This window comes from Equus quagga, chromosome 1 (assembly GCF_021613505.1).
Source record: "Equus quagga isolate Etosha38 chromosome 1, UCLA_HA_Equagga_1.0, whole genome shotgun sequence".
NCBI lineage: Eukaryota > Metazoa > Chordata > Mammalia > Perissodactyla > Equidae > Equus > Equus quagga.
Window position 1 is genome coordinate 95668464 of NC_060267.1, and position 13412 is coordinate 95681875.

General features: G+C 61.3%; 1 protein-coding gene across 5 annotated transcripts in view; it reads left to right on the plus strand.

The window, feature by feature from the left end:
- NACC2 (NACC family member 2) overlaps positions 1–11255 on the plus strand; it is a 76558-nt gene extending 65303 nt beyond the window's left edge. For all 5 annotated transcript variants that reach the window (XM_046664746.1, XM_046664754.1, XM_046664723.1 and 2 more), the window contains 4 exons: positions 1616–1780; positions 4086–4191; positions 4723–4820; positions 6264–11255. In XM_046664746.1, the coding sequence (XP_046520702.1) occupies positions 1616–1780; positions 4086–4191; positions 4723–4820; positions 6264–6763 (869 nt within the window). In that variant the 3' untranslated portion in view covers positions 6764–11255. The remainder of the gene's footprint in view (positions 1–1615; positions 1781–4085; positions 4192–4722; positions 4821–6263) is intronic.
- Positions 11256–13412: the final 2157 nt, after the last annotated feature.

Consider the following 13412-nt stretch of genomic DNA (forward strand, 5'->3'; position numbering starts at 1 on the left):
TATCTGAATTCCGGAAGTTTCTGTAAGCCACCCGCTCCTGCCTGCCCAATGTCCACTAAGGCTGCTGAGGAAAACCACTGTCCTTGGCAAGGAAGACCCCACCCTGAGCGTCCATCTGTGCAGCCTGAGGGACTTTCCCACAGGTAGAGCCTGCCCTTGTTTCCGGGTGGGTGAGGAGGGACGGGCCCTCCGGCCTTTACCTGCAGGCCTGGCTACTCAGCCAGGTGTGCAAGGGGAGACCCCCGAGCAGCTGTGATTTCTCAATGATGACAACTTGCTGAGGGCAGACCGCCCTGGGGCAGGGGGGGCGGTGATCCAGAATTGCGTATGTGCTGGGGGCACGGGGATGCGGGCGGCAGGGCCCTGTCCTCCCCTCTGTCTGGGCAGGGCAAGGAGTGCTAGACTGGTGCTGCGTGCACCCTGAAGGGGGAGGCTGGGGAAGCTGCCCCTGCTGACCCTGTGGGGAGGGGGGCGTGGGGGGCTGCAGGGCTGCCAGTGCCCGTGGGAAGATGCGGAGGGTCACAGGGACATGGGGGAGGAGCAGGGCAGGACTTGGGGGTGCACAGCTTGGCCGGGTGCTCTCCACTGTGGGAGCCTGCATGTGGTGTCTGCCCCCTCCTGGCCTGGCTGCCTGCTGAGTCCCCTGGCGGGCACTCTGAGGGCAATGGGCAGGCCCACACTCCTCTCGGCACTCCCCTGTGCCTTCTGGCACCTGGCACAGCAGTGGCCGTGATGGACACCCAGCAAGTGCCCCACCGCCTCTCTGAGCCCTGCGGGGAGCCCTATGCCAGCTGCAAGAGACGTGCCAGAGGCCTGTGGCCAGGCCAGGCCCGGCCCGGGTGGGCGATCAAGAGGGCCAGGCAGTCGTCTGCTTGATGTCTGGCCTGTGGTGCAGGTGGGGACGGCAGAGGGGGCCTCACTTCCTCCTCCACCCCTGTCCTCATTGCAGCTGCAGGTCTGGCATGCTGAGGGGTCCCTGACTGTCCCCCGAGCAGTGGTTTGTCAGGAGCATTCCCAGACGGCACGAAGGGCTGGAGCCAGCCGGCGGAGACACCATGTCTGCCCTGCCGGCTCTGCCACCGCCTGGCTTCACTGCTGGCAAATATTTATGGAGCTGCTGCCCGGCCAGGCCTACATGGTTCGGCCTCTGGGGAGGTGCCCACTCACGGGGGGCCACGTCCCCCCACCTGTGGAGGCCGTGCTATGAGAAGCAGGCTGGGGGACAGTCTGGGGCCTGCTTTCTCCCAGCTTCCACTCCGTCAGCAGAAGTTGCCCCTCCCCCCGCCTGCTCTCCATCTCCATTCCACAGGCTGCTCTCTTTCCTGTCCGCCCCTCCGCCCCAAGCCCTCCTTCCTACCTGACCTGCAGGCCTCTGCTTGGTGCCTGCAGGGCCCTGAGCGGCCTGGACCTGGGTGGGTGTCCCTCGTCTGCCTTCCTCTGCTCCTTTGTTCGCTCTGGTCCTCCCTGCAGAGGCAGGACCAGGTGGGCAGGGAGGACGAGGAGGGCAGAGCAGGTCTGACTGCTGCCTGGGTGGGCCGGAAGGATGTCCTCCCCTCTCCATCCCTGCCCCTGGCTCCCTGGGGACGCCCTAACCCGGTGGGTTCTGTGCCCACAGTGCAAGAGAAGCCAGAGCCTGTGCCGCTGGAGAGCCGCTCCTGTGTCCTCATCCGCCGCGACCTGGTGGCTCTGCCCGCCAGCCTCATCAGCCAGATCGGGTACCGCTGCCACCCCAAGCTGTACTCCGAGGGGGACCCCGGTGAGAAGCTGGAGCTGGTGGCAGGTGAGGCTGGCTCCCCACCCCGTCTATTGTATGCAGATGCTTTGCGTTTATTTTTTTCTTTAGAGCTATGAACAATGTACTCATCACCAATCAGTCAAAAAAAGATAGAACATCTTAAATTTCCTCTAATTTCCTTTTAGAAGAATGTGTCATTAAGAGGAGTTATTCAATTGAATTAATTTAGCATTTTAATTGAATCCCCTGGGCTGGTCGTGCCTCTGATTGGTGGGGCTGCGATCATGATTGTGTTTTAGTTTAAGTTGCAGATGAAACCAAGTCGAACCTAGTTCACTAGGCTCCCTCACCCGCCCCAGCGCCGAGTGTCCACTTGCAGCATCTGGGATAATGACCGGAGGTTCCGAACGGCAGCTCACAGAAATGATATTCTGTGAAAACAGCACAATTGAGTCCAAAAGCCCATTAGGGCCGGGTGCCTTTGTGAGAAATATTTATCTTATGGGCGTTGCGATGCATTCAGCCCCACAGCTCCTCGTGGGTCTGTAAGGCCGTTCCTTGGAGGGTGAAAAGCAATGGTGCCAGCATCCTGGCTGCTGGACCTGGAGCCTTTCTCCAGGAGCCCCTTCCCTTGGTTCTCCAAGGGCGTCCCAGTCACGGGCTGGCCAGGACCCAGACCCCTATCCTCCTGCTCAGTGCTCTGAGCAGTTGCTTCGTGAGCCGCTGAGCCCCTGCTGCTATCTGGCGCTCCCAGCCGCCACACCCTGGACAGCATCGTGGATTCTGCCCGAGCTGTCCCCTCTGTTGGGAACCCCCACTGCAGAGGGCGGCTTCAGAGCTGGGTGCAGGTGGGTGGCCTCACCTTTCAGCCGGCAGGACAGCAGCCAGCTGGTGGTGGCTGGTCTGGCCAGGCCAGGCTGGGTAGGGGCCCGGTGGGCAGTGCCCTGAGCCACCTACAGGCCGTCACTGTTGTGGGCAGTTTTGCTCAGAGAGGGCCAGTGTCAGCCTGTGATGGATGGCAAGAGCCAGGCTGGGGCCTGGGGGTGGGTTCCCAGGCTGAGGGGCTCACCAGATGCGCTCATTCCCAGGGGAGGCCTTGAAGGAAGGGCTAGCCGCCTTCCCTGGCCTGGCCCACAGCCGGATGTCAGGTTGCCACGCCCCACTGGGCCCCAGGCCCCCTTTACAGATCTCCCTACAACGAGGGGCTGTCCAGCTGTATGGCTGGGGGTGGCCTGCTCTGCTGTTAGGTGTGCGGCTCTGCAGACGTGCAATGGGTGCACATGGGGACCTCAGAGATGCCCTGCATGTCATGGGTGGGGACTGCAGACCACAGTGACCAGATGATGGAGGTGGTGGTCTCCCTCCAGGATCAACCATGCGCTTATTTAACCAAAGCTGCCAGCAGGGAGGGCCTCCCTGAAGCCTGAGTGGCAGCCTTTACAGGGGCAGAGCCAGCCCGGAGGCTGCCGAGACAGGGGTCCCACAGATAGGAACCCTGACCCCAGGAAAGGAGCTGGCCTTGTCCTTGTCTTTCCCCAGTAAGATTCAGCACATGTTCTGTAAAAATAGACCGTGGAGAAAGGCCCAAATGAGCCCGTGGAGGTTCCCCAGAGCCCTCCGAGACCTGGGGCATTGGCACATTCCCTTCAGTGGCTTTCACACCATTTCTTCTCCGAAGTTGGGCACCATCTGACTGTTGCGTCAGCTCCTTTTCCATTGGCAACATGCAGTGTCAGGAGGCCTCCCCCTGCTCCTGGCGAGTCTGAGCCTGCAGCCGGCTCAGTCCTTGTTCACCGGGGCCTGGTGGGGCCCCCTGGCCTTGCCAGGCTACCATGCAGGCTTGCTGGTTACACTCTGCCCTGGGCTGGCTCTTCCCAGCGCACCTGGAGGAGGGCAGTGCTGGCCAGGGGAAGCCCCAGCCAGGCCTCCGTAGTTCCAGCTCCCCATCCCTTGGTATTTGGGGAAGGGACCAAAAGACAAGATCGAGTGTTTCCCAAACCGAGCGAGGGAATTCCCTTGAGGCTGGAAGGGTAGTTTGGGGACAGCCCTTTGAAGCATGTGACCGTGGCTGCTTCCTCCTGGTGACGGGGCCTCAGCACAGCAGAGAAGGCCTGGAGCCACAACCCCCAGCCCTGTGGGGTCCCAGGCTTGGATGGGGGCCTGGGAGGTGGCCCTGGCACGTCCCGGGGTCCCGCTCTACGTCGGGAAGACTTTGCGCTGCTCCCATCCTTTCTGGCACCCCTCGCCCCCACCGGATGCCTGTTCTGGCCCGACAGCCCCCGGGAAGCTCACGGCCCTGGGTTTTGGGGGGCGAAGCCCAGGGCCTCACTCTCACATCTGGCGGCTGCAGGCTCCGGGGTCTACATCACGCGCGGCCAGCTGATGAACTGCCACCTCTGCGCTGGGGTGAAGCACAAGGTCCTGCTGCGGCGGCTCCTTGCCACCTTCTTTGACAGGTAGGGCCCTCAGCGGTGCGGAAGCTTCTAGAGTCTGCATCAGCGGTGAGCCGTCCGGTCTTGAGGCCCCACGCCTTCCTGACTTCAGCCCACAGGGTCGGCCCGAGGCCTGTCCAGTCCCCAGGAAGGGGGCGAGTCCCCCTGGACAGGACCTGTGTCTAGGGAGGGCCGGGCTCTCCTGGCGTTTCCAGGAAGGCTTGTGGACGCCCCCCTCGCTCCCCCATAGAGTGAAGAACCCCACTGGCTCAGCTTCGTGGGTGGGTCACAGGAGCCCCTTCCCTGCGGTGGAGCGCCCCACCCAGATCACCCAGGGCACTTTCCTTCCTCCTGCCCCTCGGAGGGCGGTGGGGCCCGTTCACCACCACTGCACCCCAGCCCTGGGAGATAAACACAGTCCAGGGTGAGGCGGGTGGCCTCCCTGCCCGGTGGGCTTTCCGCTCCTCTGTCCTGGCGTGTGGGCAGGGGAGGCCCATTCCCGCGGGTCACCCCCGGCCGGCAGCCTCACTCTGCCTCCTTCCCATCCTCCACCAGGAACACGCTGGCCAACAGCTGTGGCACGGGCATCCGTTCGTCCACCAGTGACCCCAGCCGCAAGCCTCTGGACAGCCGAGTCCTGAACGCTGTGAAATGTAAGAGGGGCTGGGGTCTCCAGGGCGGGGCGTCTCCAGGAGCTTCTGCCCCTGGCGCCAGGCTGCGGGGTCAAGGGGAGAGAGAGAAGAGCGGCTCTCAGAAGCCAGGTCTCGAGGTGCTAACGCTCTTGGTAGGTTTCCAGGCGTGATGAATTCAGCTGCGAAACTATTTTAATATGTGAAATAGATCTAATTTTCCTTTTGGAACAAAACCCCTTATTTACATTTTGAGGTTATTTTGAGCCTTTGCCATCTGCTCCGCCGGCTTCTGCCTCCCGCTGCTGGGCGCGTGGGGGTAGAGCCCGGTCCATCTCCGTGGCAGACCGCCACCCCCATCCTCGCACCCCCAGACTCGGAAGAAGCCCACCGGTGCCCAGCATGGGCCCGACTGCACCAGAGCACGTCCTCCTGTAGCCATCGGCACACGGAACTGTGTCTTATTTCCCTTCTTAAAAAACATCTCTTGTGAGCCTAATTCTGTTTTAGAGCTGAGGGGCCTTTGCAGTCAGTAATTACAGTCCCAAAGCCTGGTGTGCCAGTGGGGGTTCCGGGAAGATGCTGGGAGGGAGTTGCTGATGCTGCCCCGTAGCAGGGCTCGTGGTGCGGGGGGCTCGCCCTGGGGGACCTGCCTCCAGGTTTCCTGCTGGTCGGAGAGCTGGGTCTCATGGCTCCGGGTGGAGAAAGCAGAGGGTTTCTATTATTAATGATGATGACCATGACGCCCATTGCTGCTCGCCAAGTTGGGCTGAGGACGGGGACGAGGAGAAGTATTGACCGGCTCCTTCCTCACTCCTTGTCCAGCCTGTGAGGAGGAGCCTATGTCAGGCCTGGAGAGGCCCTAGCCTCACAGTGGGCAGCCGCCCAGGGCTGCTTGAGCCCAGCGCCCTGCCCTGACACCCACTCCGGCCAGGGCGGGGATATCTATCAGGCCCTCAGATCTGGGTGGGTGAGACAGAGAGGGAAAGTGAGGCCCAGAGGTGCTAAGGGGCTTGCCCAAGGCCACACAGCCAGCCAGTGCTCAAGGAGGCGTCAGACCCCCGGGCCCTGTGCTCACACTGGAGCCACAGCCACGCTGATGTCCCTCCCCTGAATGTTCCAGCCAGAGACTGTCCCAGAAGAGCCTGGCGGTGAGTCCGTGACAGTGGTGAGAGGGGGACCTCTGGTCTGTTCAAGCTGAGGCCAGGAGAGGCCTGGGTGGCCATGTGGTCTCCTCTGTCAGTGGGGAGTAGGATGGATAGTCCCTGGAGGCCAGCCAGTGTCCCTGTCCCCACTGGCCCAGGAGTGGCTAGTCTGGCGTATGGTGCTGTGACCCCGGGTTTGTCCAGGGTGTCCTGGTTCCCTGGCCCCTCGGGAGGTTCGGGGTCAGCAGTGGTGGAATTGCTGCTGGGCGGGGGGCAGGGGGGACCACCCTCACGCCCGCCTCGCCATGCCCTGTCCTTGCAGTGTACTGTCAGAACTTCGCACCCAGCTTCAAGGAGAGTGAGATGAATGTGATCGCCGCGGACATGTGCACCAATGCCCGCCGGGTCCGAAAGCGCTGGCTGCCCAAGATCAAGTCCATGCTGCCCGAGGGCGTGGAGATGTACCGCACGGTCATGGGCTCCTCGGCCGCCGGCGTGCCCCTCGACCCCGAGTTCCCGCCCGCTGCGGCACAGGTGTTCGAGCAGCGTATCTATGCCGAGCGCCGCGGGGACGCCGCCACCATTGTGGCCCTGAGAACTGATGCCGTGAATGTCGACCTGGGCGCCGCCAACCCCGCCTTCGAGGCCAGCGAGGAGGCGGATGGGGCCGGCTCGGTCATCCAGGAGGTGGCCGCGCCCGAGCCGCTGCCCGCCGATGGCCAGAGCCCTGGGCAGCCCTTCGAGCAGGGCAGCGCCAGCTCCAGCCGGCCCGCGACGCCGGCGGCCAGGAGACAAGAGGGCTCCTACGCGGGGACCTTGTAGAGGCCAGGAGACGCTCAAGGGACCGGTACTAGAGCTGCTTGCATGCGTTACTAATACGACAAATGTGATCAAGCCACTTACCTACTGAACTGCTACTGTTGCCTGAACAAAATGTGATTTTTATTCTGCTTGTATTTAAAGTTGATGAAGGAGACAAATGCATTCATTATACTGTAAACGGTTAGGCCCCTGCGACCCTGTGCGAGAGGTCCCAGGGCTGTTTTTGATACTCGAGAGTTTTGTCGCCTGCCCCTTCTGGGGGGGCAGGGGCGAGAGGCCCTGGTGCCCCCCTCTGCCCACACCCCTTGTCCTTCCTGCTCCCTCTGCCCCAGGGGACGAAGCCTGAGGCCGGCAGAGTAGGGGCATGTGACACCGTTCCTTGCCCACCAGGACTCTGCCCACCCCGCTGGGGCCACGGGCCAGGGCTGGGCACCCAAGGGCCAAACACCTCTTGTTTTTCCTTCTTCCTGAGACTTGGGGGTCAGGCCTGCCGGGTCCACCATGCGTGTGGGGTGTGGGTGTGTGTGTGTGTGTGTGTGTGTGTGTGTGTGAGAGCATGTGCAGGGGGCATGGTGAGGGCCCAGCTATGGGCCTTGCCAGTCACTGGCTGCAGAAAGTGTTCTTGGCTGTACCTGTGCTCTGCCCCACAGCCTTGGGGTCTGCCCACCACCCGCAGCTCTTGGGCCACCAGCCCTGAGTACCCGCTGGCCCCCACCTGGCCACCCGCCGTCTGTGGGGTGAGGCCGCCCCCGGTGCAGCCCTCAGCCACGCTGGGATTCTGTCTGTTTATGTTTTCGTCTTAATTCAGATCTATTTCATATATGGTTTGGAAACTTTCAGACCCAAAAGAGCAAAAAATTAGGGAGGATGGGGTGTCCCTGCCCCCCAACCCACTGTGGCTTGGGGGTGCATCATCTGTATACCATGTCCCCCACCCCTGTCAGGTCTCACTCACCTCCTGTTGGGGGTGGGGGTCCCAGGGGAGTGCAGCAGGTTGTGTGACTGGTGGAGACAGAGGCCACGTGAGAGCTGGCCTGGGGGGCTCCCTTGGTGCGGGCCCCCCCGAATTGTGCTCCAAGCCCTCGGGATGCACCTCTGAGACTGCGGGTGGGGGGCCGTGGTCGCAGGACTGAGCTGGGCCGGTTAGCATGGGGCTGGCAGGAGCAGCCGCAGGTGGGGAGGTTCTGGACTGCATGGCTGGGGCAGGAAGGAAGGGCCACGGAGGTTGTCGTTGTGTTTGAGGCTGGTATGCTTACTCTGAAGTTTAGTTGCTGGTTTTTGGGGAGAGGGGCACAGGTTGTCCAAAGTGGCTGCTCGTCCAGGGGCTGCCTTGCTCCCGAGTCCCAGGCAGCCCCAGGCGTGGTCAGAGACACCGCCTCCACTCCCAGGCTTGAGGGAGCTGTTGCTGCTTCCCTTTGTCCCTAGTGCTGAGCGAGCCCCTCCACCCTGTGCGCACAGGGCCCGGCAGGTGTGGCTCAGCCCCACCCATGCCCCACAAAGCTGAGCCTCCGCCAGCTGCAGGGCCTCCTGCCAGCTGCAGGGCCTCCCGCGGGGCCCAGTGTGGGGCAGCCTGGGGGTGCTTAGGCCCTTCCCTCTCGGGCTCTCGTTCCTGCTGACCGCTGCCCTTCGCTGTGTGGGAGAGACCTCCGATGGGGTGGCGGCTGCCTCCCAGATGGCACTCGGCCTCCCTGGCCTCCTCCAGCCGGGCCAAGCATGTGCCTGCCCTCCAGAAGGATCTGATGGCTTCCGGAAAGGAGTGGGGGGACTCAAGGTGGGCCCGTGCGGGCTAATCTTGGCCCCGGTACCCGCCCCTCCCTGTCCCAGTGTAGGGAGGTCCAAGCCCTAGGGTCCTGGGCCTGAAGGGCTCAGGTCTCCAGCTCCTGCTCGGGCCTCCAACCAACCATGTGGCCCAGAGCTGGCCTCTCCCTGCCTCTTCCCTCCCATCTCAGCCCAGGTGGGGCTGGAGCTCACACAGCCGGGGCCCCACAGCCCACTAGGGACCAGGACCGGGTCCTCCTGGAATTGGGAGGGGGCCGTGGTGTGGGGGAGGTTCTGGCGGGGAGGCTGACCCCACCCATCTCCTCTCTGAGTTTCCCTTCATCTGCTCCCTGCCCCCACCCCAATTTGCACTTTAATTTGACCATCCCTGGGGACCTTCAGGAGAGGGCCACCCGTCCTTGCTGTCCACAGCAGGGCTGGCTCTCTCTCCCTCTGTCTCTTCCACTCCAAAGTGGGCACGGTTCCCCCTCCCCTCGCTGGGATCGGGGGTGCAGCTGGCCTGGCGGAGGAGGCGGTGGCCGCACAGAGAAGGCCTGACCGCTGCTCAGGCTAGCACAATGTCCCGCGACCTCTGTCCCTCGATTGTTTATAACCGCCGTCTGTTTCATTGTCCTGGGTAAGGAAGGCAAGAGCTGTGGGTGAAACTTTAATAATAATTCAATGTGAATGGGTTCTGAGCTCTGCCTGGGCCCCGGGCGGGCCGGGCCGAGCGTTTTGCACTAATGTCCCGCGGTGGACGTGGTCGGGAGCGTTTGCAGACGGGCATGGCTGATGATTGTATCTGCTGGGGCGCTCCCTCCGCGTCCAGAATGTTCCGCGGGGTGGGCGGCGGTGGGCCTGGGCTCGGAGGGGCCTTCCAGAGTGCCTTAGCATCTTTTGATCATTTTTCCCAAGGAAAACCCATTAAGAAAACCGGACCCTCCCCTCCTCTGTTTACAAGACGACTAATTCCTGTCCCGCAAGCGTGATCCCGACTCACCCTGACCCCGTAGACCGAGAGACGAGCCACTCAGTATTTATGAGATGTCTGCACCTTTATTCCTGAGCTTGACTATTAGCAATACGCATATACTACATAGAGTCTATTAGAGAGCTAAGTTATAGCAGCGCCTTTTGCAGGAGGAGAGAAGGGACTGGACCGCGTCGGAGCTGATGGGGGCGGCTGGCCTGGCGTCCGGCCGCCGCTCTGCCCTCTCCTGCCCTCCCTGGCGGGACGGGATGTGCCCCAGGAGGCAGCTGGGACAGAGTGCAAAAGGTCCAGGAGAAGGGACCGGGAGATGTGACAGATACTGTGAGCTGGGGCGGCCCCGCCCGCCCAGCCGGCGTGCCTCGGTACTTGAATTCTGTCTTGTGTTCTGCACTGTGTCTGGTGTCGCCCAGAGTTCTCTGTGGTTGCTTCACTTTGCATTTGACTTGGTTGTCTTATTTGCCCCTGAATGTGGATGCAGCTGTGGACGAGAGGCCGCGGGGAGAGACCTCCGGGTGCACAGCCTGCAGCCCCCACCCGGCCATCGTGGTGCTGGGCCGGGGCTGCAGGAGCCTGGGTTAATTTCTCTGTGAAAACTCATTCTCCGGCATCTGCGTCTAGAGCTGGGAGGAAGGCAGAGGTGGGGCCAGGGAGGCCAGGGAGCCTGACCGGTCCCCATTTCACAGCCGGCCCCAGCTGCTTACTGCTTAGATTCCCCTCAGACGGGTTATTTTTATGGAAATACCTTGCTGCAAGCGGAAAAAGGCCTATGGCCCATTAACCAACTGCCAACTCTGAGGAAAGCTCTGCTTGCCTCTCCAGCAGTCAATCCCAGAGCAGATTGAGAGTTCGTAGCTGCCTTGAGCTGTAACTACTGTTGCAGACTCGGCTGCTGCATCCATCCGTCACTGTGTCAGCCAGCCGCTCCCAGGGTGTCACCCGCCGGAGGCACACAATGTTTCTAACACGGCAAAGGTTTTTGGTTTTTGTTTGTTTGTTTGTTTGTTTGTTTTGTTTCTTTGAAAAAAATGAAAAGGAAAATTATGCAGAATCTAACGCATTCAGATTGGACAACCTGCTTGAATTCTGATCAATCGCTTCATTGTAGCGTTTTGCACATGATTGTAATTTTTATGTCAAAAGAAGCCAAACTTGCAATACTATTTTTAGCAGACAAAAAAAAAAAGAACTAAGTATAAAATGTATAAATATTTTTGACTTGAACATTTGGATGGCACTGGGTGCAAATAGACCATTCATCCTTTGGACGGAATGTTTGGGGAAAAGAGACTTTTAAAAAAAGGAGACGGTTGTTGTGAAGTCTGCTGAGCCGTCAGTAGTGCTGTAACTCACGACTGTTATAAAATGAATACGCAAATTGTTCCTGTGCTGCATAAAGGAGAGTTGTCTCCCAAACCACTGAGTTCCATTTCAGCCACAGAAGATGCTCGCTTTTTTTCCTTTCGAAGAAGGAGGAACCTTTGTTCTTCCTGCGTCCTCACGCTCCCTCAATGCTGCTACTTGGCAGAGTCAAGACTGTTGCTTTTCAGCCACGGCTGACACCGTATCAATAACTCGAACAACAGAAACGTCCGCCAGCAACCGGGAAACCGAGGGCTTCTAGCGCGCTCAGAGCCGAGTCGAAGGGTGGAAATCCGTTATGTACAAACAAAAGGATGTGATCGTTAATTGTAAAGCGCTTTGTAAAATTCACATTTACAGAATAATAAAGTCAGTTCAAACCCACGTTGCCTGTGCTTTGCTGGGCTGGTGGGGTGGGGGGAGACATTGAGAAGCTGGGGGGAGGTGACAATGAACTGTCCCAGGAGCCCCGGGTAAGGTAAGGGGCCATGCCCAGGCTTCTGGCCCACTACCTCCCACTCCTCCTCTTCCTGTCCCTCACAAGGGAAGGGGCTGGTGGACAGGATGTCCTGGGAGTCACGTGCCTGGGGGAGGGCCCAGCCCGGAATTCTGATTGATAGGGTGGGGGCAGGGCACTCTTTATTGTCTGTGAACTAGGAGAGATGCTTCCGGGGGCTCACCTGCCTGCCACCCACCAGCTGTGCAGCTGCCTCCCTTTCCTCCCCTGCCACCTCCTCCTGGGCCAGGTCTGCCCCCAGATGGATGGAGGGAGAATTGCAATGGGCGGGGCAGGTCACCAGGCCCAACTGAGAGCCCCTGGGACCAGGCCAGTCCACTCCAGCTCCCAGCCATCTCTGAAACCCCGGCCCCGGGCTGGGGTTCTCAGATGCAGGCCTGGCAGCCATTGCCCCCTTTGCTCCTCTGCTTTGTCCACAAGGACGTTTCTGAGCCCCACTGGACCCTGGCGGGCGGGCGGGCCAGGCTTTGCATCCATGTGTCCTTCAGATGCGGGTCAGGTCTCTGGCCTTCGCACGCGCTTCCCACGCCCAGATGCCTGCATGGTGGGCTCCTCACTTCCTTCTGTCCTGTGAGGGTCTCGTCCAGAGGGCCACCTCTGACCTGCTTCTAAAAGTGCTCCCCCCCCGACCCCTCCCTCTCTGCCTTTCTTGGCCTTGTAGCTGCTCTGCCCCCACTAGGAGGTGGGTTTATTTTCTCTCCTGTTTATGGCACCTCCCCAAGAGCGGGGTCCATCAAACTGCTTCATGGGATGTCCCCAGAAGGGGGTGCCCTGCAGGCACGGCTAGCATGGCGCAGACACAGAGTCTAAAATGGGTGGCGGTGGTTTCCAAACAGGCCTTCTGCACTGGGAACCTCCACAACAGTGGTTACGCTGGATTAGGGCCGCCCTGAGCCCTCCCCTCCTGCAGGGCCCACATCACACTTCCCCCCAGGAATGCCGAAGGAGCCTGGCCCCAGGCCTGGCCAGGAGCCCTGGGAGTGCCTGTCCCCACCCCGCTGCCAAGCCCAGCTCCAGCCACCAGGGTGAGCACATCTGTCAACTTCTGCTTCCGGTGTTGTTTTCAGAGCCACTCCCTGCCACCCCAGCCCGGCTCACCAGAGTCACCTCTGCCCCATGCAAACCCCTTACCAGCCGGGGTCTCAAGGCCACTGGGCGCAGTGTATTTCCAGGTCACTCGCCTGGGTTGGTGGAGACATCCAACCTCTGGGCCACGGGCTGCACACGTGAAGGCCTCAAAGCACCATCGTGGCCTCCAAATGCCCCCTCCCAGCTGAGCCCCGAACCCCCTCAGCAGCCGGGACAGCTGAGGCCTGTGGGGAGGGGGTTGTTGGGAGGAAGGTCCCACCAAATTCCTCTGGGATGGGCCGCCCAGCCCAGCCCCCTCCCGGTTTTCCAGGAAGATGGGAGCTGGGCACCTGCCAGCCTGTGCTCTGCCCCCTCCGGCCTCGTCCTTCAGCCGGCCTCCTGCCCTTGCAGCCTCCGACAGAAACGGGCTGAGGCATCAGAACCTCTGCATCAGCCCGTTCATTCTGAGCCTCAGCCTCCTCTCCCTGCTTTGTCCTGTTCCGGGCGGACGGTGCAGTGTCAGCAGGACCGCCCGAGCCCTTTGTCCTCCGGCACAAAGGGTCAGAGCCCCTGGGGTGGGGGTGGGGTGGGTCCAGAGCCTGCAGGGGAGGGGCGCCTGCTGGACCAGCCGTGTGGAGGCTTGGGGGGGTGGGCCTGGCCAGCACAGGGGTGAGCGGGAGGTGGGAGGGTTGGGGGGGGCCCATTGGCCACCTTCCCAGCTCCAGCCTGCAATTGACAAACCTTGAGTCACCTGTTCTTCACGACCCGAACTGGATGGGCACCCCCACTGGCTCCCCAGAGGGGGAGACTGAGGCTCCGTGGGGTGGGGAGTCGCCAGCCACCCCCACCCCGCGCTGAGCACCCCATGCCATGCTGGGAACAGCCCAGCTAGAAGGAGATCGTGGCCTATTCCCTGTTACGAAGGAGGCTTGGGATGAGTAGGTCATGGCTCTGTG